Source organism: Malus sylvestris, chromosome 15 (genome assembly GCF_916048215.2).
Source record: "Malus sylvestris chromosome 15, drMalSylv7.2, whole genome shotgun sequence".
In the NCBI taxonomy this organism is placed as follows: Eukaryota; Viridiplantae; Streptophyta; class Magnoliopsida; order Rosales; family Rosaceae; genus Malus; species Malus sylvestris.
Window position 1 is genome coordinate 12,354,033 of NC_062274.1, and position 26,988 is coordinate 12,381,020.

The 26,988-nt window shown below is 39.0% G+C and overlaps 1 protein-coding gene and 1 long non-coding RNA gene across 3 annotated transcripts; both read right to left on the bottom strand.

Annotated features, from left to right (window-relative positions):
* Nucleotides 1-13,985: 13,985 nt before the first annotated feature.
* On the bottom strand, nt 13,986-15,894 carry LOC126602036 (uncharacterized). Its single transcript, XR_007615956.1, has 2 exons — nt 15,177-15,894; nt 13,986-15,052 (listed from the first exon to the last, which is right to left on the bottom strand). It is a non-coding gene; the product is annotated as an uncharacterized LOC126602036 (long non-coding RNA).
* A 1,013-nt stretch (nt 15,895-16,907) lies between these two features.
* LOC126605484 (uncharacterized) lies at nt 16,908-22,129 on the bottom strand. Of its 2 annotated transcripts, XM_050272894.1 has the most exons (10): nt 21,813-22,129; nt 21,634-21,701; nt 21,458-21,519; nt 21,191-21,340; nt 20,930-21,106; nt 20,491-20,703; nt 18,588-20,305; nt 18,434-18,499; nt 18,271-18,340; nt 16,908-17,775 (listed from the first exon to the last, which is right to left on the bottom strand). In XM_050272894.1, the coding sequence occupies exons 1-10, from the start codon at nt 22,019-22,021 to the stop codon at nt 17,089-17,091; spliced, it is 3,420 nt and encodes a 1,139-aa protein (XP_050128851.1). In that variant the 5' UTR covers nt 22,022-22,129; the 3' UTR covers nt 16,908-17,088. The 2 variants fall into 2 exon arrangements, with proteins under 2 accessions (XP_050128851.1, XP_050128852.1); XM_050272895.1 differs by lacking the exon at nt 20,930-21,106.
* Nucleotides 22,130-26,988: the final 4,859 nt, after the last annotated feature.

Below are 26,988 nucleotides of genomic sequence, written 5' to 3' on the forward strand. Positions count from 1 at the left end.
TTTTAAGCTTGCCACGCGCCCCCACGTGTTGTGGGTGGCATGGGTCCACGCGCCCCCACGCGCATCATCTTCCTCAGCCAGTCGCTGGACTGGTTTTTCCGGTGGCCGGATTCCGGCGAGTTTTAAAATCACTTGTTCTCCTTCGTTTCTCAACCGTTTTCTTCGAATTTTATATCAATTTGAAGCCCTCAACATGTAGAATCACGATGGACAAGTTTCAAGGTCTAAAATTCACTAGATTTTACTTGGGGAAGCACGATAGTTCAGAAATTTTGAGAACCTCCGTTCTCGGTCATCCGACGTCCAAATATCACCAACGAAGTACCCCAAAGCTCGTGAGGATGTCCTTAAGCTCACTGTGAGCTTGAAATTCCCTGAAATGCAAGATTTCACGTGTGCATGAACAGTGCACATTTTTGGGGTTAGGGTTTCACAACAATTCCGAGGGTTTCACTTCCTAAAACTAGTACCAATCGACTCAGAACATCACAAGGATGAAGAATCATACCTTATTTGCTTCGATCCGCAAAGTTTTGGAGGGTTTTGGGCTTGTTCGTACAATCGAGGGTGAGAGAGAGAGTCGAGAGGGAGGAGAGAGAGAGAGGTACGGGGAAGAGGGAGAGAGCAAGGAGTGCGTGAGTGTGTGTTGTGTGGTCCAACACCAAACCACATCATCAATTTTTCATCTTAATTCCCTAACCACACAACAATCCCACATAAGCAAATTCCAAAGTTTATAAAGTTTAAGTCTAAATAATGTCACATACACACATACCTTAATACCCGTCAAGGGTAATTCTGTCATTTCACGTTCCCGATATAGAATTTTCAGGACGGGCTGTGACAATCTCCCCTTCTTATAGAATTTCATCCCCGAAATTCCCACAACCAAATAAACCGCTTAATACCCATAGAATAACCTTGGGTACATCTTTCTCATTCGATCTTCTGTCTCCCAGGTAGCTTCCTCTACAGAATGGTTCTTCCATAACACCTTTACCAAGCTCACCGTCTTATTCCTTAGAACCTTATCTTTCCAATCCAAGATAGTGACTGGTTCCTCATCATATGTCAAATCTGGATTAATCTCTAGCGGTTGAGGAGGGATCACATGTGAAGGATCAGAAATATAATGTCGAAGCATAGAGACGTGGAACACATTATGAACCTTAGATAACTCCGGAGGCAACTCCAACCTATAGGCAACTTCACCAATCCTCTCAGTGATCTCATAAGGCCCTATGTACCTAGGACTTAGCTTTCCTCTTTTTCCAAATCGTACCATACCTCTCCAAGGTGACAATTTCAAAAATACCCAATCACCCACATCATACACTCGATCAGTAGCATGTCGATCCGCTAAGCTCTTCTGTCGATCCTGGGTTGCTTTCAGGTTAGACTTAATCACCTGAATATTTTGAGTAGTCTCATCCACAATCTCTGGGCCTTCTAACACTCTTTCACCAACCTCAGACCAACACAATGGCGTACGACACGCCCTACCATAAAGTGCCTCAAATGGTGACATACCAATGCTCGAATGAAAACTATTATTGTAGGCAAATTCCATCAAGTCCAGGCGATCATGCCAGGAATCACCAAATTGTAACACTGAAGATCTCAACATATCCTCCAACGTCTGAATAGTCCTCTCTGATTGCCCATCAGTTTGAGGATGATAAGCAGTGCTATAAAGCAATTTCGTACCAAGAGCTTCCTGAAAAGCTACCCAAAATTTAGAAGTAAATCTTGGGTCTCGATCAGATATAATATTCACTGGAACTCCATGATACTTCACAATCTTCGTGATGAACAACTTAGCCAATTTATTCAGAGGGTGACTTTTCCCTCACTGGAATGAAGTGCGCTGACTTGGTAAGTCGATCCACAATCACCCAAATACCATCGAATCCATTTCGTGTACGAGGAAGCTTATACACGAAATCCATAGTTATATTTTCCCATTTCCACTGAGGAACGGGAAGTGGCTGCATTCGCCCAAAAGGCTTATTTCTTTCTGCTTTGACTTGCTGGCAAATAATACATCTACTTACATAATCTGCAATTTCCCTTTTCATACCCGGCCAATAATAAAATGGTCGAATGGTATGATACATCTTAGTTCCTCCTGGGTGCATCGCATAAGCTGAACAATGCGTTTCATCCAAAATTTCTTTCTTTAATTCCTCATTATTCGGTACATACATTCTGTTCTCCTGCATAAGCATGCCATCTGATTCTCGAATCCTGAGGTCTTTCTTTTTCCCTTCATTTCTTAATTGAACCATTTCTTGAATTTCCTCATCCACCATCTGAGCTTCGAGTATACGATCAACCAAAACTGGCCTGACTTGAAAACTAGCAAGAAAAGCTTTGCTTCGATCTTCCAACTCCAACTTTACTCCAGTTGCCCTCAGTTCAGCACGAAGAGGAACACGACAAGCATATAAAGCATTGAGTTGACCTTGAGGTTTCCTACTCAGTGCATCAGCTACCACATTAGCACGACCCGGATGATACTCAATAATGCAGTCATAATCACTTAGCAATTCCATCCATCTTCGCTGACGAAGATTAAGATCATGTTGAGTAAATAGATACTGGAGACTCTTGTGATCAGTGAAGATCTTACACTTCTCACCATATAAATAATGCCTCCAAATATTCAAAGCAAAGATAATGGCTACCAATTCAAGATCGTGAGTAGGATAATTCCTTTCATGATTTTTCAACTGCCGAGAAGCATAGGCAATCACTCTATTATGCTGCATCAAAACACATCCCAAACCATTCAAGGAAGCATCACTGTAAATCTCAAAATTATCGCTATCATCAGGAAGTACCAATATTGGAGCATGAGTGAGGCAATATTTCAATTGCTGGAAACTCCGCTCACAATTCTCATCCCACTCGAATTTAACATCCTTCCTGGTCAACTTCGTTAACGGCAAGGCAATCATAGAAAAATCCTGAACAAACCGTCGATAATAACCTGCCAAACCAAGAAAACTTCGTACCTCAGTGACGGTTCGAGGTTGTTCCCAATTCTCCACTGCTGCTATCTTTTGAGGATCTACTTGAATTCCTCGTGCCGATACAACATGCCCAAAAAATGCCACTTCAGTCAACCAAAACTGACATTTACTGAACTTGACATACAACTGATGTTCCCTCAATTTCTTTAATACCAAGTTAAGGTGTCGGATATGATCCGCTTTAGACTTAGAGTATACCAGAATATTATCAATAAAAACAATAACAAATTTATCAAGATATTGCTGGAATACCTTGTTCATTAACCTCATGAAAGCTGCAGGTGCATTAGTCAACCCAAATGGCATAACCAGAAATTCATAATGTCCGTAATGGGTTCGGAAAGCCGTCTTAGGTACATCTTTATTTTTAATCTTCAACTGATAATAACCAGATCTCAAATCAATCTTAGAGAATACACACACACCTTTCAGCTGATCAAACAAATCATCGATGCGAGGCAATGGATAATGGTTTTTAATCGCTACCCGGTTCAATTGCCTATAATCAATGCATAATCTCAGAGTTCCATCTTTCTTCCTCACAAATAATACTGGAGCTCCCCAAGGTGACGAACTAGGTTGAATGAAACCTTTAACAAGTAATTCTTGTAACTGAATTTTCAATTCTCTCAACTCAACTGGAGCCATTCTATAAGGAGTTAGAGATATAGGATCAGTACCTAGAAGCAAATCAATAGAGAATTCCACATCTCTGTCTGGCGGCAACCCCGGTAAATCATCAGGAAATACATCAGGATAATGCCTGACCACACCAACTTCTTCTACACTGCTGGGAACAACATCATTTAACACCACATGTGCTGAATATCCTTGACAACCCTTCGATAATAACTTCCTTGCTCTTATGGTAGAAATAACACCATGTCTCATCCCCCTTCTTTCGCCAACAAAAGTAACCTCGGGTAGTCCAGGGCGATAAAAAGTAACTGATTTCCCATAACAATCAATATGGGCACGATTATAATGCAACCAATCAGCCCCTAGAATCACATCAAAATCCACAATATCTAACGGAATAAGATCAGCTGGCATAACTACGCCCTCTACCATCACTGGACACCCAAGATACACACTATCAACATAACATTTATCTTCTCTAGGTATGGCAAACTCTAAATCAAATCCTAGAGGTGAAAGGTGAGGTTGAGTCATTTGAGTAAACGTATGAGAAATAACAGAATGCGTAGCACCACAATCAATCAAAACTCTAGCAAAATGACCAAGAACATTTAACGTACCCATGATCAAATCTGGATGGTTCTGAGCATCTTGCAGTGAGATGTGATTAACACGCCCTTGAGTTTGCTGTCGTCCACCACGACCTCTGCTGCCTTGATTACCTCGCCCCTGAGAAGTACGTCCCTGGCCTGACTGATTGGACTGCACCACCAGCAGCAACTTCCCCATGACAGGGCTGACCTCCCTGATGCCATTAAGATCCACCCGCTGGCATGGATGAATAAGAAGAATAACCCCCAAAGTCCTGTGAATACCCCGTCTGAGAATAAGTCTCCTGGGGATACTGATAAGGTCCGGAAACATACGAAGCAGCATCCCCCTGGTAGTGGTAAGCACCACCACGACCCGACTGGCCATAACTGCCTGGTCCAAAGCTCTGCTGAATCGGTGTTGGAGGTGGCATAGTGGTCTGCTGAGGTCTCTGCTGACCCTGGGGACATTGAGAAGCCCGATGTCCCATTTGCCCACAAGTATAACAAGCACCACCACCTCTCCTGCACTTACCATGATGACGAAAATTACAACGGCGGCACCACAGAGCACCAGAACCACCAGCACCACCGGAATTCCTCTGCCTCTGGAATCTGGGTCCACTAGAAAATCTTCCACCACCTCTTATCGGGCCAGTAATACTATATCCTCCACTAGAAGAACTCGAACTCGCTCAACTCTTCTTAAAATTCTGCGTCTTGCGAGGTCCCGGAATGAAGATACCCTTACCTTTATCATCCTTCTTCTGACCATCATTCTTGTCCTCGTCATCCTCACTGTTACTGGGAAGATTATCGGAGTCCTCCATCCTAACCAAAATCTCAAAAAACTCATGATAATCGGCGCAGGGAAGTGCACTGGCAAAAGTCTGCCATTTTCTCTTAGTTCCCAATTTGAAACGTCGAAGCATCTCTACCTGATTACCAGCTGTATCAGGGTCATAACGAGACAAATCAGTAAACTTTCTGTAGTACTCATGTGCTGACATTTTCCTTTGTTTCAATCGAGTAAATTCCTGTTTCTTGCGATCAATATACTCTGGAGGGACAAATCTTTTCTTGAAATTCTCCTTAAATACCTCCCAATCAGCTGCCATTTCTGGGGACATAAACTGAGTTTGATTCCTCCACCAACATGACGGCTCTCTACCCAAAAACCAGGTAGTGGTCTCCACCCACCTGTCAGCAGGAAAGTTTCCCTGACTTTACCTCACCTGAAACGTCTTCTCAATATGGTCTAGCCATTTCTCTGCCCCCTCGTGACCCTCATCACCCATAAAACGATCCAATTTCAAATTGTACATAGTCTCTAGGGGTGTCATCTGAGAAGGGGGAGGAGGACGAATTGCATTCTGAAAAGCCTGGGCCATTGCTTCCCCTAACGGAGTGATATCCGGGAAATTAGGTTCAGAAGTACGGCGGGATTCCCTACGTTCCCTACGAGGCGACATAATTCTGACAGAAAACATCAAAAGATCATTAGAGCATTAACAATTATACAAGACTGCAACCTAGGCTCTGATACCAAACTGACACACCCCGATCCTGAGAATCAAGGCGTGGTGGCCGTCACGTGAGCGTAACGTAGCCAAAAGTGCGACACGGAAGCAAGATACAATAAAAATATGCAGGGATTTTAACCAATCACTAGCATAATAACCTACTAGCATAAAAGAGTGAGTTATAAAGTAAAACACACGAATTCAGAGCGTAGGTATAAGTGTAGTCAAGTAGGACTATAATTAAAAGTACAACACCCGCAAGTGAGTCCTACATGCAGAACGTCTGTCAGAATGCCGAAAAAGATCTCGTGAGCCACCAACTGCTAACTAGAACCTGGAAGGGCGCAAAACAAAGATGAGTGGGTCAGTAAAACCAAAGACTTTCCAAAACATTTCATTTAAAACATTTCTAACCCCTCACCGTAAAACCTGTATACTTTCCCAGAAAAATAGTATATAAACATATATATACATATATCATCAAACTCGGCTCACCATCTATCAACACAACATCACAGAAAGAATATGACATGCCATGCTAAAATATAATATGAATGCATCGATATAAATCAGGTGAAATAATAAATCAACCGAAGACCCTACAGTGGTCTTGTACGGCTGATTCTATAGCTCAACATCCCACTCAGCCGGAGTCACCACAGTGACCTATACGGCCCAACTCTGCACGTCACTCGGAACTACGTATGGTAGTCTGTACGATGAAAGGTGTAAGAATACGCTTTAGTGCTTCTCTCATCAATCATCGGCGCGCATAACTAAGGTCACCCACTAGTCGGAATCACATCTAGTGATCTATACGACTAGCATGTCGGAACCCTCACATGGTCTGTACGACATCCACCTACTTGGATCCAAGGCGAGCGTGCGGTGTGGTGAATAATAATATAAGCACTAACACCTAGGGTGCAGGTTATGAGTTTTCAATACAATTCACATAAATAAATCGCATGAATAATGTAAAAACTCACCTGTGCGTCCACAGCGTCAATTCACATATATATACATCAATTATCAATTCAAATATCTCAACAATTGCATGCATGGCAATTTAAAACATATTTTCATATAAACGCATTTTTTGGGAAAAACAGTAGTATATAGGTAATACGAAAACAAAACTGCCCACTCACTGGTAAGTCGATGGGTCGTAACCCCCGTGACGTCCCTGGATGCGCTCGTCCTCGGGATAGGTGTGATCTATATGCGAAATAACTATAAAAACGTTAATTTAAACACATAACCAACAATTTGAAATAACTTCTCATACGATGCTCAATTTGGGTATATGAATATACCACATCGACCTATTTGACGTCACGGACGTCGAGAATTTTTTAGAAAAATTTTTAGGCTTGCCACGCGCCGTGGGTGGCACGGGTCCACGCGCCCCCACGCGCATCATCTTCCTCAGCCAGTCGCCGGACTAGTTTTTCCGGTGGTCGGATTCCGGCGAGTTTTAAAATCACTTGTTCTCCTTCGTTTCTCAACCATTTTCTTCGAATTTTATATCAATTTGAAGCCCTCAACATATAGAATCACGATGGACAAGTTTCAAGGTCTAAAATTCACTAGATTTTACCTGGGGATGCACGATAGTTCAGAAATTTTGAGAACCTCCGTTCTCGGTCCTCCGACGTCCAAATATCACCAACGAAGTACCCCGAAGCTCGTGAGGATGTCCTTAAGCTCACTGTGAGCTTGAAATTCCCTGAAATGAAGATTTCACGTGTGCATGAATAGTGCACATTTTCGGGGTTATGGTTTCACAACAATTCCGAGGGTTTCACTTTCTAAAATTAGTACCAATCGACTCAGAACATCACAAGGATGAAGAATCATACCTTATTTGCTTCGATCCACAAAGTTTTGGAGGGTTTTGGGCTTGTCCGTACAATCGAGGGTGAGAGAGAGAGAGTCGAGAGGGATGAGAGAGAAAGAGGTACGGGGAAGAGGGAGAGAGCAGGGAGTGCGTGAGTGTGTGTTGTGTGGTCCAACACCAAACCACATCATCAATTTTTCATCTTAATTCCCTAACCACACAACAATCCCACATAAGCAAATTCCAAAGTTTATAAAGTTTAAGTCTAAATAATGTCACATACACACATACCTTGATACCCGTCAAGGGTAATTCTGTCATTTCACGTTCCCGATATAGAATTTTCGGGACGGGCTGTGACAGGTGACACCAAAACACTATTCTCTTTTTCTTCTCTCTTTATATATAATAGCCTTCATGCACGCGCTCACGTGTGTACATAAGAGAATTTTTGAATCACAGCGTGCTACTCGCGACTTATATGTTTTAAATGTATTTATATGCATAAATTGACAAAAAAAAGTCAAATATTTGAAGTAAATGAATAATTTTAGATCATGTTAGAAGAAATCCCTCATAAACCAATTAAAGCAGCTGAATTCACATAATAAAATCGGTCTCTGTAGAATTTACATTAAAAATAGAGAAAATAATATTTAATAAACAATTGATTGAATCATATTATTGCTAGTCTATTGTGAGGCCAAGCCCACCCATCCCCTTTAGTGTAGATAATATCGTTTATTTAAAAAAAATCATTTGAAATTTAACTTAATCACATTATTATCCGTGTGCGAAAGACCTTTTTTATAAATGGCATTACATGCCTCTTAAGATGTTTTAAACGTGTTTAAAAATAGAGAAAATAATATTTAATAAATAACTGATTGAATCACATTATTGCTAGCCCATTGTGAGGCTAAACTCACCCTCTCCCCCTTAGAGCAACTTCACCCTTAGAGCCTTCCCCCAGGCAATCCACTATTCAATCCACCCTGTAAACAGTACCTGCCATAATGAACAGTAATTGTCTTTTGCATCTCCACCCTTGCACTTAAATAGCCTTGGCAATAGGCAATAAAATATTTATTAATTTTTTTTTACAAAATAATACTAAATAATTTTTTTTGTAATTTCGGATAAGATATTTTAAATCGTTCTCGTTGCGCTACATGCCATTTACCCAAAATGACTATTATTGGTCATAGATTTCGATAAGATTTTTATCCAATGTCATCGTGCCACATGTCGTTATATTTTCAGAATATTTGAGGATAGATTTCGATCAGATTTTAAATCGTTCTCGTTGCACCACGTGTCATTATCCGAAAAGATAATTATTGGTGATGGATTTCAATAAAATTTTTATCAAATGTCGTCGTGCCACGTGTCGTTATCTTTTCAGAATCTTTTAGGATAGATTTTGATCAGATTTTTAATGAATGATGGCATGCCACGTGGCACTATCTACAACCTAATCATTTCAAAATTCTCCATATAATCCATTATCTATCCTTTTAAATCTCACACTAATTTTCTCAATATCTCTATCATTATTCATAGTTACCGTTTCCTTCTTCACCAAATCAAAATCTGTATCATTATTCATAGTTTCTACTTACAATGTCTTCTTCTTCAAGCATGATGTGAGAAATCAATCAAGAAGAGGAAGAATTGTTTAACTAATCTGAAGGAATGTTCAATCTCCATATAGCCCAATATGAGAAGGAAGAGGATGAGGAGCGGAGAAGGAGAGATGACGAAGCAAGAATGGCCAGAGACTCACATTCCCGTCGAGTCATCCAAGCTGTGGCTCAGATATGCAGGCCCACCTGTTCCGAAAACCTTGATAGAAGCAGGCAACAACGAGGTGAAGAGGTGTTGGACGATTATTTTGTCCATAATAGTGCATTTCCTGATACGTACTTCAGACGTCGTTTTAGAATGGAACGATATTTGTTCAACAAAATCATGATTGCTATTTGCAACCATGATTCTTACTTTGTGCAAAAGAATGATGCTTGTGGTGCTATGGGTCTCCTTCCCGAGCAAAAAATTACTGCTGCGTTGCGGATGCTTGCGTATGGAGCATCTGCAGACCAAGTGGATGAGATAGCGAGGATGGGGAAATCAACCATTCTTGAGTCCTTGATGAGGTTTTGCGAAGCAATCGAATCTATCTACACCGTAGAGTACCTCTGGAAACCTACTCACATGGACTTGGAAAGGCTTCTGAAGAAGGTGGGGATACGAGGTTTTCCTGGGATGATTGGGAGCATTGATTGTATGTATTGGACGTGGAAAAACTGTCCAAGTGCATGGCAAGGCGCTTATGGAGACAGAAAATGAGCAAAAAGTATCATTTTGGAGGCGGTGGCATCTTTTGATACATGGATTTGGCACGCCTTTTTCGGGGTTTCGGGAGTTCAAAATGACCTCAACGTCTTTGCCCAATCCCCAGTGTTCAATGATGTCCTGCAAGGAAAGACACCAAAATTCACGTATGAGGTTAACGGATGTATGTACGACGGGCCATACTACCTAACTGATGGCATTTACCCAAGGTGGTCAACATTTGTCAAAACAGTGCCACGACCACGAAGTGCAAAGGAAAAACACTTTGCAAGATGTCAATAGGGGTGCAGGAAGGATGTGGAGCGTTGTTTCGGTATCCTCCAAGCTCGCTGGGCGATCGTCAGGGGTGCTGCCAGATTGTTTGATGTAGAGTCGCTTCGATCCATCATGATGACGTGCATCATTCTTCACAACATGATTGTGGAAGATGAGTACGATTATGAAGCCATTGATGAATATGAGCCAGACACGATGAACAATTCAAGAACACGTATATATTGTGCTCATGACGCCACCAATAAGCCCGTGCAACATGAGCCATTAGAAAGGGACAGACGTTACAATGAAAGGGTCATTCAACGATATACTTCATTTCAAAGGCCAGACATGCACAATGCCCGGCAAAATGACTTGATAGAGCACCAGTGGGCATTGAAACAAGCTGAAGATAATTAAGTTCATTTAATGTGTTTTTTATTATTTGGTATGTTTATGTAATTTTATTTGGTGTGTTTTATTTTAGTTCATTTAGTGAGGTTTTTATTATTTGGTGTGTTTATGTAATTTTATTTGGTGTGTTTTATTTTAGTTCATTTGGTGAGGTTTTTATTATTTGGTGTGTTTATGTCATTTGAATAAAGATTCTCTTATAGTATAAATATATTACCATATTAAATAAATTTATTCTCACTTTAAATAAAGTACTAAATTCAATAAATTCGAAACAACATAAAATACTCAATTCAATAAATAATAAATTACAACCCAAGGTGATTGGAAAACTATGGGCTCCGATTACAAAAAGTACTTTAATCATCATCACTTAACCAATTTGTGGTGCTAGGATGATCTTCTCTTGTCGTGCTAGGACCATCTCCTCTTGCTCTCGCTTCTCTTGCACGCCTCCTACGCACCACATCCTCTTTCTCCGACTTCCAAAAAATATTTAGAATTTGGAGACTTCCCTTCTAAAGGCGTGTTCATAATCTCACGATCTCGTTGAGCCATTCTTTCTTCTCTAACCAGTTCCCTTTCTTGCCTAAGTAGCTCTCTTTCTCTCTGATTAACTTGAAATTCTCTCTCAACAGCTGCAGCTTTTGCCTCATCTCTAGCCTTATCAGCCTTAAATTTCGCCATTTTCCACGCCAAAGTCAATTCACTATGGCGAGTAAGTTCTTCCATGTACTTTGCATAATCATGCTTGAAAGCACTTCCTTTTCTTTTTGAAGCCTTCTTACCTTGAGGCCTAATTGGATAACGGGTCAAACCCGACGCTTGTTCAGGGATGGGCGTTTCGGGCACTTCTGCATTATCTTCATGCGAGCCATTATCAGGTGTAGAGTATAGCGGGGTGCTGTTCATGACAACTTCTGGACCGACAGGCACAACTCTGAATTTAGGACAATCTTTGACAATATTCCAACATTCCCACTGGTTGAATGATTTATTTTTGGTTTTGGTTTTGGCACCATACCAAGCTTGTGCTTGAATTAGCTACACAATGGGGGAGAATAAATAATTATAATCAAAGTAGGTAACAAATAAATAATACAAACAAATAATTATAATTAAAGTAGGTAACAAATTATTGGTAACAAATAAATAATACAAACAAATAATTATAATTAAAGTAGGTAACAAATAAATAATAAAAAAAAATAATTATAATTAAAGTAGGTAACAAATAAATAATACAAACAAATAATTACAATGTAAATTTGGGTATAGTATAAACAAATAAATAATATATTGTTACCTGATTCGTGTAATTTTCCCTACTTCGAAGATTACTACTAGCTTGTGCCAAGGCGTCTCTCCAAATAGTAAACGATCGGCTAAGTAATTTCCAACAACTAGACATCGATTCTTTGGTTCTACTCCCACCAATTTTCTCAAGATAATTGGTGTTGAGCAAAAATTGTACATAATATGTAAACAAATAATTCACTCGACACAATTTCACCCTCGTTCTTTTTTCCGAAGAGGGTTTTATTAATTCGAGTTCGACCCATTCTAGGCTATGCGCCTATTAATTACAACCCTTCTTTTGGGAAAGGAATACCCTTTGATTCCAATTCGAATAAAATGTAACTTGAGGATTTTGGTGTTTGTTTGATTTTTTGACTGCATCTAGGTCGAATCCTAGATTGCCTACGTACCCTCTTGAGGGTTCAAGTCACTCGTAGTTCATGATGTATTTGTTGGAGTTTAATGCCTTGTGCAGTTTTAGCTCATGCGGGCAAGGAGCAACTGATGCCTTGTGCAGTTTTAGCTCATGCAGGCGAGGACTTTAAGCTGTTGGAGCTGTTTAGTGCCTTATGCAGTTTTAACTCATGCGGCGAGGAGCATTAGAAAATTTGATGTGGCTTTATGCCATTTGAGATTTTTCTTCGGCTTCGTGCCACTTGGGATTTGATACGGCTTTGTGCCCTTTGAAACTTTTCTTCGGCTTCGTGCCATTTTGGTATTTGATAGTAGGAGTGAATTTAGTTTATATAAACCAGAGATTCGTTTCGGTTTCACGGTTGCGTCTATAACTTGATATCAGACTGCCTACGTATCCTTAACGGAATCAAACCAGCGTAGTTCGTTATCTTGATTTCATGGTTGTGATAGAAAATTGATATCAAACTGCCTACGTATCCTTAATGGAATCAAACCAGCGTAGTTCGTAATGTATTTGAGACCTTTCTTCGGCTTCATGCCATTTGGAATTTAATACGGCTTCATGCCATTGAATCGGCTTTTAGCCATTTGAGGCAGCTTTGTCCCATTTAAAGTGGTTTTGTGCCGTTTGAGCGTAGAGTAAATTAACGGATTTATTTCTGATAAACCCACTAATATTTTGGCATTTGACTCTAGCTTGGTACCATTTCTTACTCCATGTTTAATTTTACTTTTCCTTTGCAGCTTTCTTTCTTCTGACAAATTTGTAGGGGATCATGCTTGGAATAGAGAAAATATTTTATCTAACTCCTTCACGGGATTCATCCCATACGGGTTATGTGTTGAAAGCAGCCTTCCCCTTTGTTTTTATACTTTTATTTTGAACTTTCAATCCCACTCAACATGGGATTTTAGTCCCATTTGTCCCAAGCTTCTTTCTAATATGTCAGCAAGCCTTTTTTTCTTCTTTCACCTTTCCAAGTCCAAACAGGACCTTTTCATGGAGTCAGGAAGATAGTTATCTTCTGCTGTTCATTTGAGTACGCGGCGTAGTTTTCAGAATTTTATGAAGTCAACGAGAGTCGTTGCATGTCCTCTTTATTTCCTTGTGAGATTAACATAATCTTCTTTTTGCATGCAAATTCCGTGAGTCATCTCCCCATTATTTCTTTAGGAAACAATGATATTTTTTCAATCTTTGGTGTCTTAGAGCAGCTGCTGTATGATTGAGATGATAGTGTTGATTATTATTTCTTTTTTATTTTGCTTCATCTTGGTGCTCGTAGAGCAGGTGGAACATGGACTGCAGCTGTACCAATTTTGGTGCACCTTGAGCCCGGTCTTAGCCTTCCAATTTTGTTTGACTTTAACTAGTGTCGTAGGCTTTTTGTCCCCATGCCGTGAAGATATCAAGGGGCAAATTTGTTTTGTACCCTTTAGTTAGTTTGCTTCCATATTTTCTTTTCTTCCTGCACCATATTCGATTAAATTGGGCCCTTCTCATAGTGCCCACGTGAGTGGAAAGTTTTGGAGGGGCTTTTGTTTCCCTCTCATGCCGTAGCCTTTTCATCTCACCATTTTATATGTTTTTTTTTTTGTCTGGTACCACACATTATGATGGAGTTCTTATAAACTACAATACAATAGCCTGAGAACTTTCTTTTAAACAAAAAAAAAAAAATCTTTGAGGCAACTTCTCCCACCATGTGTGAACTTGGAAAAAAAAAACACGAGGGCTCTTCCCTTTCTTTTTAAAGAAACTTGCAGCCGCAGTTCTCTGGGCACCAGAAAATCGTGATGATAATCACTCTGCTACGGAAGAAAATTGAAGGACTGGCCATTTTCTTTAAACACTCATAACCAACGGTTGCGCGGAAGGAGGGAACGGTACGAGCTGCTCATTTTCTTCTTGACATGGACAAAAAGTATGGATGGAAGGTACTGCTTCGGGGATAAAGAACTTGAAATCTCAATTTCAAAATCTTATTTGTCCAGGTGTTGCCGCAACGTCATTGTTGTTGCCTTGTTCGAAACTATCCTTACATTATCGGCGGGTTTCAGGACCATAGCTGGGCACGATGGTTTCTTCCTTCCCATTTGTTCGATCGTGGAGGATGATAGTTTCTTTTCTGTTGTATCTCTTAAACTTCTTTAAACACCCAAGAAGTTGCTCTTTCTCTGTCGCATTTCTGAAAAGAGAAAGATGTCAAAACTTCTTTAGACACCCAAGAGATTGCTGCTTCTCTGTTGTATCTCCGAAGAGAGAAAGAAAGATATAGAAACTTCACGCAAGAGATTGCAGGAGGCCGTGGGAAGCGGATCTGCTGCGTTTTGGTGGGATTCATGCCGCCCGGAGTGAGCATTGTGATAATGGTTGTTCTTTGTGAGTGGCTTTCTTCGAGTTCTTCTGGTTTTATGCAACACAGCATCACCAAACCCATTTCCTTCAAGCCACATCGACTTCCTTCGGGTTCTTCTGGTTTTATGCAACACGGCATCACCAAACCCATCTCCTTCAAGCCACATCCTGCGACTTCCTTCGGGTTCTTCTGGTTTTATGCAACACGGCATTACCAAACCCATTTCCTTCAAGCCGCGTAGTGCACGGGTTCCATCTGGAAAACCACCGGAGACGACGGTTGGAGACGTGGTACGACTGCCATTTCTGTTTGGGATTTTTTTTGTCTAACGTCGACAGTTGCTAGCATATAAGTTCTTGTTGCTGCCCAAAGTTTTTTAAAGACAACGTTTGCCTGCAAAATAATTTTACTAGAGAGCAGATGAAGAGAAAAGAATCATAGTTTTGTACCTTTTGATTGTTGCTTGTAGTTTGCTCTTCTTCCTTGAAAGTCTCATCTTTCGTTGCTCAATTTCTATCTCAATTTCGGCAGCGTACCTTTCCTTTTCTTTCGTCCTCCGTGTGCTGCAATTTCTGCAGCGTCTCCCTCTTTTTTTCCTGTCCTCCCTTTTTTTGCTGTGGTTGATGCCTATTTATAGGCATCTTAGGAGGTTTCCAGAGTTCTTACGTGGGGGAGGATAAAGGCCTTTCTTTTCGCCACCTTCTCTTAAACTGACTCCACTTTTCTTTTTTTGTTGCAGGAAATGGGGGAGCCGCTGATTTTGTATGTTTCTTCCCTCTTTTGTAGGGAAATGCATATTTTATTTTATTTTATTTATGGATGTATGTAAAGCCCATCCTCATTTTTGTTGGGCTGGATTACATCTTGTTTTGCCTTGTAGTTTGACCCAATTTGTATGGACCTTATTTTTTATACGTCATGTATTTTTATTGTTCAACAATTGGTATGAATAAGACTCCACATTTCTCGCAACTGCATCTCATTACCCGTACACGAACTATGAGTAACTTCAACCCAACTAGTACACAATGCAACATCTTCAAGAGACGTCCAATTTGTACCTGCATCAGTAGTCATTTTGTTGAAAAAAATTGGATTGAAATTTTGAGAGAAAGATAGGAATGTGATTGAAAGTAGTTGAGAACATATGAAATTGTGGTGTAAGGTAGATGATAATGAGAAGGTATTTATAGAAAAGTAGAAACATTTTTTTAAAAAAAATTTCAGATATTTTTGAGGAATTTTTTTACAATTTTTTTTAATTTTTTTATTCAAATAATTAATCTCTACCGTTGGATTTAAAAAAAAATTGAATTCCAACACTCCAAATTATGCCACGTGTCACAACGGTAACTTTTCTTAATTTTAAAACTATTTTTTCGTTTTATGTATTTATTTATAAAGCATATTAATATCGACCGTTGATCTCAGATCGAACGGTTGATATTAAATAAGATTTTTTGTATTTTTTTTACCGTTGAGATCAAACGGTCCAAGTTAAATAGCCATTGAGATCAAACGGACCGTGGCTTCCCAACAGTCACATTGAAGTCTGAAAAGGCTTCTGTTTTTTCTGAAAAGTTGTCGGGCGACACGCCCCCACGCTCGAGTGGGGTGCACGCGCCTGACAGAAAAAAAATTAAAAAAAGGCCTGGAGCTCGGGCTTGTGGGCTGTCAACTCTTCACAGGCCCGGAGCTCGGGCCTCCACCTCCGCTCGGGCTCCTTCACGCTGGAGCAAATCTACAGGGCCTCGGGCCCTTTTCTCTTACTTGTCCCCCGAGCAATCTACATGGGTGGAGTTGCTCTTAGTGTAGATAATATTGTTTGTTAAAAAAAACAATTATATCGTTTGTTAAAAAAAAAAAACAATCATTTGATAACTTATTTAACCACATTGTTATCCGTGTGTGAATTTTTTTTTTATAACCGCCATTATACGCCTCTTAAGATGTTTTGAACGTGCTTAAAAATAAAGAAATTAAATCATATTATTGCTAGCTTATTGTGAGGTACTTATTTAAAAAAAAAGCATCAGAAAGTAAATTATTAAAGAAATACTATTAAAATGACAAAAATGCCCCTACCTTATTTGATGTATTATTTTAGAATGCCTTTGAAGTTTTTTGTTTTGGGGGCATTTTTGTCCAAATATTTTTGTTGAAGCATGACACCAAATCCCTATTCACCTTTTCCATTCTCTTTATATATAATAGAATAGAAGATAGATAATACAGAAAACATAAGTAATTCAGTTATGTACATAACATATGCCCAGCTCCAACATTTGGGGCTCTACATTTCTATACACAGGAAACTGTCAAAGTAGAAGCTGAAAGCCTGAGAGTACTGAGATAGCCAAACTATCCCTTTCTCAACAGCTCCAAGATGCACTCTGCATTCCGGATATCTTGGTTGTCTTGCGTATCCTCGTTCCCCTGCGAAAAATCCATGCTTGTGAAAGTCTGGATGCCCGGGCCGTGACCGCTACAATCCCTCTCCCTTCCTTGCTGTGCTCGCCTTACTTCCTTCTGATGCTCAGTTAGTTCCAACCTTTTCCTTTTCAAACTCGAACATGGAGGCATTTCTTTGAGCTCACCGCCTATCGTGTCCTCTTGCAGTTCTACTCTTTTTGAGCCTCTGTTATGGGTTGCATTGACCCTGTATCTTGGTGGAGCGGTAGCGGATCCCGGTCTTGATTGACATCTTTGACGTGGTGGGCTTCTCTTATGGAGGCTTATTCTTCCATTTCTCCAGAGCTTGTCTAAGACATGACGTAAGGTCTGGGGGTAATCCAATTCAGTTTGTTCGCCATATGTGGAATTCCAGAAGGTGATGGTTGGATTTGAAATGGACAGGTTTGAGTGATCAAGAGTTTTTGCAAGGATGGGTGCTTGGAGTTGGAGAAATGCAGAGTCAAAGATTATTGGAGGCTGACTCCTCCTTAAACAATTAAGCGTTTCTGCCCACAGGAGTTGAAATTGATTGCTGGTGTTCTCATCTTGTGTTTCCATGAGTACCAGCCACTGAAGCAGTGGATCAGATACTATCTGCAAGTACATGACGCATTAAACCAACATTAACAATATTTTAGCTATGCATTTACACACTGAACAATAAGGAAACCTGAAATAACAGATGAAACGGCAAGAAATTTCAGTATCTTGATCACCAACTCCAACAGATAAGGACAACGCTCTCAGAACAGCTTTCCTATGAGGAACATACTCTAATAGAAGGTTTCCAGCACCCATAGTTTAGATGAATTTATAGTGAAGATTCTACGGTTTGCCAAAAATAAAAAATAAGATAAAATTTTAAGAGCCGGTGCATGCTCATTGCACATTTGTTAGGGTTTAAGAATAATTTGAACAGATATCATTCACTTCCCACTTGCAACAACTTTGATCAGAAACTGATTCAATTTGGGAATAAAGAAAAACAATCTAAAGATCTATGGCAGTGAACTGGTACACAGCCTATCATATCGCTCCACCTCAGTATGAAATGAGACAGAACACAAAACCTTGGAAATAAGCACAAACCTTGAAGAAGGATAGGATATCCTCTTTCAAGTGCAGGGAACTCAGCAAGTGTGCCAATGCAGAATATACCCTGCAAATTTCACATCAAAGGAGAAATTGACATTAATGTAATTACACAAGGAACATAAACATGAAAGTTGACAAAATGGCTACCTAAACTAACCTTGAGACTGCACTAAGACCAATTGGTTCGTCTGATCCTATCTTTGTCTGCAACAACTTCATATATCTGTATAATAATAACACATTCAACATAAAAACTGACGGCGGAAGCATTTGACTTTGACTAAATCCAAACTAGCAACATTTGGACTAACCTGATGATCAATTTCAAGCAGAATTGAATGGCACTAGAGACCTTGTGGTTAGAGCCATGCTTGTTATCTCGATATGAATTAAATTCTGAAGAGCAGAATTTTTCCAAAATACATATCAACACATCGCCATATGAGGAAATGCAATGAAGAGCCAGATCCTTGAATTTTAAGACATACTCATCAGCACACACAAGCATGCTAGTACACTTTTCAAGGCACCTATCCAATATTGAAAAGAGATCCTCAAAGAAACTGCCGCCAATGAAACACCCAGATATTGAGGTGCAGAGGGAACAATAGAGGGACTTCCAGAGTGTGATAACTTGGTCAAGCTCAACCTGTATGTGATGTGAAGCATGAGATTCTTTTGAGGGGCTTCCAAGCTCTGCAGACATAACGTATTTCGGAGTACAGGAGCATACAACTAGTGGATAGGACAACAGATCGCACACGGCAAAACAACATTTGCTGTCAGACTCCATTTTCAATGACGAAAAATCCTTCATATCATCAATGTAGAACTTCAAACCTTCTGCCACTGCAATCCACATCCTTAAGCAGCTAGGCCCACTGTGCTTGTACAATAATCCAGTAGTGACAACTAGGCTTTCCAGGGGATCAAACATTGATAACAGATATTTGAAATAATTCTGCATTCTCTGAAGATTGTTGTCTGTTTTGGGTTCAGTCATTGTTGACTGAACCACTAAGCAGAAGTAAAGTACACTTAAATAAACCATTGGTGAAACCATATCCATGTAAGCGTTAGTGACACCAGATTTTCCACATCCAATGTCAACTAATATTTGCAGGTTATCAATACACTTGATGTCAAATGGCACCCTGTAAAGAGGGGATCCCACTATAGTATGTTCAATCTCCTCACAGACAGCCTCCACCAACTGAAGCGATATGTGATGTAAGTCATTTCTGTCACTACAATCTGAAATAACTTTTTCACAAGTATTTTTTACGAACTTCAATATTGCATTCAAACAAAACATAATATCATCATAACTGATAGACGACCTTTTCAACTCCAACTGAACTCCTTTCAAAACAGATCTAAATAACCTTAAGGAGGCATCCGCAGCTGAAATCCTGTTATCGTGGGAGACAGTTTCCCTTAACGCTTGACAGATAAGAATGTAGATCATCTTTAAATGGAAGTCTAAAAGACTCAGATCCCATGGAAACCATTTGATGGGATACTGCTTCCAAGAGAAACTTCCGGATACAAAGGGAGCAATCCTAGAGGTTTTGCCCAATAACTGATGGTTCACTTGATTAAGTGAGTCATAATCTATATCTTTACATTTTGCCAATATGAAATCATTAAGCAAATCTATGCACAGATTCCTGGCCCAGATGCTCTTACTATCAGGATCAACTTGAAAAATTGCCTCAACAACAGGCTCTAGTACCATTCTGATGACAGAAGAATCACTGAGAGAGATATCAAGTTTATGCAATAAATAACACCACGTGTTCAAGCAAGCTAAATGAACAGATACATCACATTTAGTCGACATGATGCCTATCAGTGGTGTCATAATGAGCTTTGTGCCTTTTAAGTATCCATTTTTTTTAATTTCACTACCGTTTCCCTTGCATGTTCCTATTTGTTCCATACCATTGTCCTTTTTTGTCGCATTTGTCTCAAAGGGTAATATCATGGTAGGGTGAACAAGGGCATCAATAAGACCTTCCCAGGCAACCTGCAAAATTGGAGTACATAACAATCTTAGCTTAAGACATGGAATCAGAAAGTCTGGTTATTCTGAGACTAGATTAAGTTTTAACGCTGACAAGGATTAGGGACTTGGATCTAGCTTCGAAGGAGCATAACATAAATGAAATCATTAAGAAAAGGATATCATCTATTCTTTGGAATTAGACTTACTTGTGAAGCAATTTGAACTTGTGAGTCATGATCTGAAAATGTCTGCTCGGGAATTTTTAGCATCTGATTAATTAACTGCCTGTTCTTCAAGGCATGAGATCCCAGTAAGCGGATAAACCATCCCCATGCTTGAATAGTTTGAACCTTCATGCCGTTGGTTAGCATGTGGTGCATCCCAGTAAGCAACCTTGGCTTCAAATCTTTGACAACTGCCTGTTTATGGAAGAAAATGAAGAAAAAGGAAATGTACATGTCAATATAAATTACAGAATAACCAGCAAGACAAGATCATGGAAAGCCACCTCATGGTTCTATGTGAGACCCGTGAAGCCAATGGAAGGGATGCTATATAATCTTATGGTTAATTTTTCCGTGACACGGCATAATCTACCCATACTAGAAGTCATACTTCAAGAAAATGACATGAGCAAGTGAGTACCTTGGAAAGATTTAGCGGAGGGGGTAATATTGTAGACCTAGTGTTCAATAAACAACTCTCCGACATATCCCTCTCCCTCTTATCAGAGCTAAGGAGTCTTCTATATACTGGAGGAGCCCATATATGCGACATCTCTCTCATATTCTCACTTAACAAAGTTGCTAGCTTCATAACAGCCTGTCACAATAACATAAGGCATATTCAGAAGAATTAGTATGAAAACAACGCTGTTTAAAACGCATGATACTTGCGATGTATTACCTGAATAGCCTCAAAAGTAGTCGACAAAGAACCGATAGGATTGTCAATGGCATGAACAATCGCAAGCAAAAGAGAATGGAAATGGGCAGCTAAAAGTGGTGTACTCAATTGTTGGATAGATATGCACCACACCCCTAAATTGCAAACAGACTGCAGTTATGAAATCAGCAGGTTAATATTCGGACACACACGCGAAAAAACAAAAACTAAAAACACAAAAAGATTATCGCTTTTAGTAATAAATTCCCGTTAATATAAAGAAATAACCTTCATTTTTGTGGTTGTAATGAGCTTTGCCAGTGAATCTAAAACAAATTTGACATCATCCGCTGCGAAACAAAGAAATTGGTGACAGAAATTTGGTTATCAGTTTAATCTCAGCTGCCTAAAAAGTTCAAAATTTAAATTTCAAACGAAACAGATTTTTGAGTGGCTACATGTACCTGCGATTTCGGCAACGATGGACGGATGATATATCATAAAGCCCAAGCATTTCAATGCCTGAGTTGCACTGCAAAATTTTTAAATAAAAAAATAAAATCCAAGACGTATTCAGTTACACCATACCATTAAAATAAATGAAAAACCCAGAAAAATGACATGTCGAATCCGAAGAACTCACATTTCTTCGTCATTGTTCCGAACATCGGCGACGGTCGGACGGATGAGGCTCCGGCAGCTCCGCGCAAGCATTTGAATTGAATCGTGGCAGTCGGAGGATTGCTGCTGGAGGTGTAAGAGGGTGGAGTAGGCGAAGGACTTGTTTGCTTTGGTGGCGGCTGAAGATATCAGGGATTTTATTTCTTCGAGCTGGTCTGAAAATCCGGACATCGTTGCGGTGGGGGAGAGGAAGCAGCAGTGCCCGGACTACCGGTAGCATGTGAGGTGAAACCCTAATGTCGCACTGGATTTTTGGAATTGGTAGTCTTTTCGCGCCATAGCGCGGAAAGGGGTGACGGGTTTATCAACTTGGGGCCTGTTGGGCTTTGGGCCTAAATAAATGGAAAGAAATATTTCAAGTGTTTTTAGAACTCAAAAATATTTCTTTAAAAGCGTTTTTAATTGCTAGTGCTTGTTAAACGAGTCCTAAGGCCATCTCTAACCGAGGGCTGGCCAGTTAATGAACAGTACAAGGCCATATTTGCCTCCGTCTCCAACCGAGGGCCAGAGGGCCAAAGGGCTCATTTTAGCCCTGTCACAAAAAACCGTCTCCAACCGAGGGCCAAAGGGTCATAGGGCCAAACATAATTTATTATTTATAAACTACAATTTAAATTCAAATCTAACGGCTAGGTGACGTCAACATGATGTCAGCTAGCCGTTGGTAGCTGACATCATGCTGACGTCAACTAGCCGTTGGATTTGAATTTTTTTTTGCTATAAATAGGGTGGATATTGGGCTATAATTCACACAACTTTAAATTCAATCTATTTCAATTCAATCTCTTGCAATTCAATCTCTTTCAATTCAAGTTTGCAATGAATTCCAACTTTGGATCTTCATCCAATTCCAATTGGGGGTCCTCATCCAATTCCAAATTGGAAGCAAAATGGGCGCAAATGAGACGAGAAGATGAGGAGTCTGATGAATAAGTTCAAGTAAGGCGCAACAAACAAAACATGGCAGCAGCCATGGCTGCGGCCATGATGTGTCAGCTAACTGAGGAACAACCTCAATGGGGTGGCTCTGTTGCTGGTCGCTCTTACAAACCACAAAACAGAGCGATGTCGCATGCCAATCTGATGAACAACTACTTCAACCCCAACTCGGTGTACACAGAAGAGGATTTCAAACGTCGCTTCTGGATGAGGCGTCATGTCTTCGAGCGTTTACTTCGTGATGTCCAGCAGGTCAATCCATACTTTCGACAGAAGTGGGACAGAGCAGGCCACCCTGATTTCTCACCTCATCAGAAGGTTACTGTTGCACTCCGAATGATGTCATATGGCTCCTCAGCTGATTCGATGGATGAAACCCATGGTATGTCTGAGTCTACATGCCTTAATACTCTTGAAGAATTTTGTAACATAATTGTTCAGGTTTACAAAGACGAGTACCTCTGAGAGCCAAATCAAGAAGATTTGAATCGGCTCCTTCACAAAGCTGAAGACCATGGGTTTCCGGGCATGATAGGGTCATTAGACTGCATGCATTGGGATTGGAAGAACTGTCCCACTGGATGGCAATGAGGCTTTAGCGGAAGGTCGAGAAAGCCAACTGTTGTGTTAGAGGCAGTTGCCTCATATGACACATGGATCTGGCATGCTTTCTTTGGAGTCCCTGGATCCCAAAATGACATTACAGTTCTTGGGCGTTCACCCCTCTTCAATAACTTGACGGAAGGTAAAGCACCTCAACTTGACTACTACATCAACGGCCGTGAATACAATATGGGGTATTACTTGGCAGATGACATCTACCCAAAGTGGGCGACACTTGTCCAAGCAATTCCAAACCCTAGGAATGATGCAGAAAAGTTGTTTACCTTACACCAAGAGGCATACCGGAAAAATGTTGAGAGAGCTTTCGGTATTCTACAAGCACGGTGGAAGATTATCAGCGAACCGGCAAGAGGGTGGAGTCGAGAAAATTTGAACTCCATCATGATGTCTTGCATCATATTACACAATATGATAGTGGAGGATGAGCGAGATGGGTATATTGATGGAGAGTACGATGATGACCAAGAAGATCCAAATAGGTCAAGAAGGGCTCTAGCAAAAATATATGATGGGCCTAATTTGAGTTTCAATCCAAGAACTGGTAGTATCTCTATAAATGAGTATATGAGGCGCTATAGAATAATACGTTCTCGTGCAACAAATAGGTACCTACAACAGGATCTTGTTGCACATCTTTGGGCCAAAAGAAGCATGGAGTAGGCTTTTAAGTTTTATGTTGTTAAATGTTTTTAAAAATATTGTTTAAGTTTCATGTTGTTAAATGTTTTTTTATGTTGTATAATTTGTATGTTGGTTAATGTTATTTAATGTTGTTTCATATTGTTTAATGTTGTTTCATGTTACTTAATTTAATTTAATGTTGTATAAATGGCCTAGGAAGTTATAGGAAAAAAATAGAATTGAAAAAAAATATGAAACAAATTTTGTGAAATAGAAGTTATAGGAAAAAAAATGGAATTTAAAAAAATATGAAACAAATTTTGTAAAATAGAAGTTATATGAAAAAAAATATGAATCAAATTTTGTAAAATAGAAGTTATAGGAAAAAAATAGAATTTAAAAAAAAATTGAAACAAATTTTGTAAAATAGAATTGAAAAAAAATATGAAACAAAATTTGATTCATATGAAAAGGAAAAAAAAAAGGGAAAAAAAGAAGTTTAAATTCATAAAAAAAAAGGCCTAATAATACAACGGCTACTAGCCGTTATATTAAAAAACATTCAAACTATTAGTGTCGGTTATAACCGACACTAATAGTAAAACTATTAAAAAAAAAAGAATCTCTTTAATGCTGTCGGTTATAACCGACAGCAATAGGAAAACATTAAAAAAAAATAGCCAGCCCGTGGCTGGCTGGCTGGCCGAAAGCAGCTAGCCCTCCAGCCCTCCAGCCCTCTCTGATCCCGTGGGGCCCTCCCAGATTCCAGAGCCCTCTGGCCTAGCCCTCGGTTGGAGACGGTTTTAGGGCTATTTTCGGCCCTCTGACCCTCTGGACCCTTCGGTTAGAGATGGCCTAAGTCCCACTAGGCCTGGAAAACGGGTTGTGTTTGTTATGTTCGTGTTGTTTTCGTATAACATCTGTTATCTTAACGGGTCATGTCGTGTCACACCCGTTATCTTAACGGATCCTTAGAGTAAAGTGACCCGACCAGTTATGACCCCTTAAGAAAAATATATATTTTTTCTTAAATTTGCACATACCACACATTGCCACATAAATATTACTTCAAAACATTAAAACACATTTGTCATTTAAGTACTACATCTACACTAAAAAATAAGAGCCTAATAAACAAATATCCATACACTACTAGTCTATTACAAAATATTAAATGTGCAAGGATATGCAAAAAGAAAGAGTTTTTGTTTTCAAGGTTATGAAGCATTTCTCAAAAGTTTAAACCTTACTAATGGAACTCAAAACTTGCATGTTATTCCTTTTACAAAATCCTCAATTTTCATCGATCATCATGACATAAGATTTTGTGGCATCCACTTGTGTAAATATTTTAAATTGACAATCAAATTAGTTCATTGTATTCATATAGGATTAAGGAGTGTAGCTTTTAAAAATCATCAAAATCGGAGTTAAAATAACCGTTAAATGATTTTTAGTTTATAACCGTAAAATTTTTTTGTCCCATTACTTGATCTCTGAATGTTTGTTTTTTTGCAATTTTTGGCGTATGTGATCTCGAAGTATATACAAACATGTTTGATGGTTGGATCGTTGAAACTAGTTTCGTAGAATGCGTATCCCATCAAAATAATAGATTCACTAACACTTAAGAGTTTATTCATATTTTCATTAAGTATAACATAAAATTTTGTAGTATCCACTTGTGTAAATATTTTAAATTGAAGATCGAGTTCATTCATTGTATTCATATAGGGTCAAGGAGTGTAGCTGTAAAAAATCATCAAAATCGAAGTTAAAATAACCGTTAAATTGTGATTTTTCTTTGATAACCATCGAAAAGTTTTGTCCCGTTACTTGATCTCTAAATGTTTGTTTTTTTCAATTTTTGGCGTATGCGATCTCGAAGCATATACAAACAAGTTCGACGGTTGGATCGTTGAAATTAGTTTTGTAGAATGCATATCCCATCAAAACGATAGATTCACTAACACTTAGAGTTTATTTATACTTTCATTAAGTATAACATAAGATCGAATTCATTCATTGTAATCATATAGGGTCAAGGAGTGTAGCTGTAAAAAATCATCCAAATCGGAGTTAAAATAATCGTTAAATCGTGATTTTTCGTTTATAACCGTTGAAAAGTTTTGTCCCGTTACTTGATTTCTGAATGTTTATTTTGTACGTATAACACTTAAGAAATTGAATGATATGTATATTTAAGCCGATCCAATGGTCACCAATTTTAAAATTTAATATACATATATATAATTATTATAGTTTTTAGGGGTATAAAATTGTTAAATTAATATATATAATTATTATAGTATTTTTTTAGGGTTATAAAATTATAAAATTCATATTTTACTTATCGTGTATCGTGTTACCCACGTGTATACCCGAACCAACTCGTTATCTTAACAGGTGCTTATCGGGTTACCCAATAACGACATGATTCGTTATCGTGTTGATCCGAACACCTGTTAATTTCGTGTCGTGTCGTGTCAGGAATTGCCAGGCCTAGTTCCAAGTTTGCTTGTAGCGCACGTAAACGATAGTTGAGTTTGTGATAAGTTCAATTTCTTCATTATACATGAATTTCTCCATATATATATATATGCATATTACGTACTTATGTGTGTACTATAGTTACGTAGGTGAGACATTTGTACTAAAACTTATGTACTAATGTATTCGTACCACAATTTTATGTACCTATACATTTGTAACAATACTCTGTACCTATGAGTTTTTTTCATATAAATTTTTTATGTATTGTTGTTGATTTTTTTTTAATTATAAGAATTTAAATTTTGGATAAATTTTTATCTATTTGTATGATTGGAGCATAAAAATATACATGACTTAAGAATAGGTTTATAAATGTTATAATACTTAAATATGGTAAGTTTTAATAATAAATACTTGAATTAGATTTAGAAAACGATTCATGTTAAAATATAAAAATATCT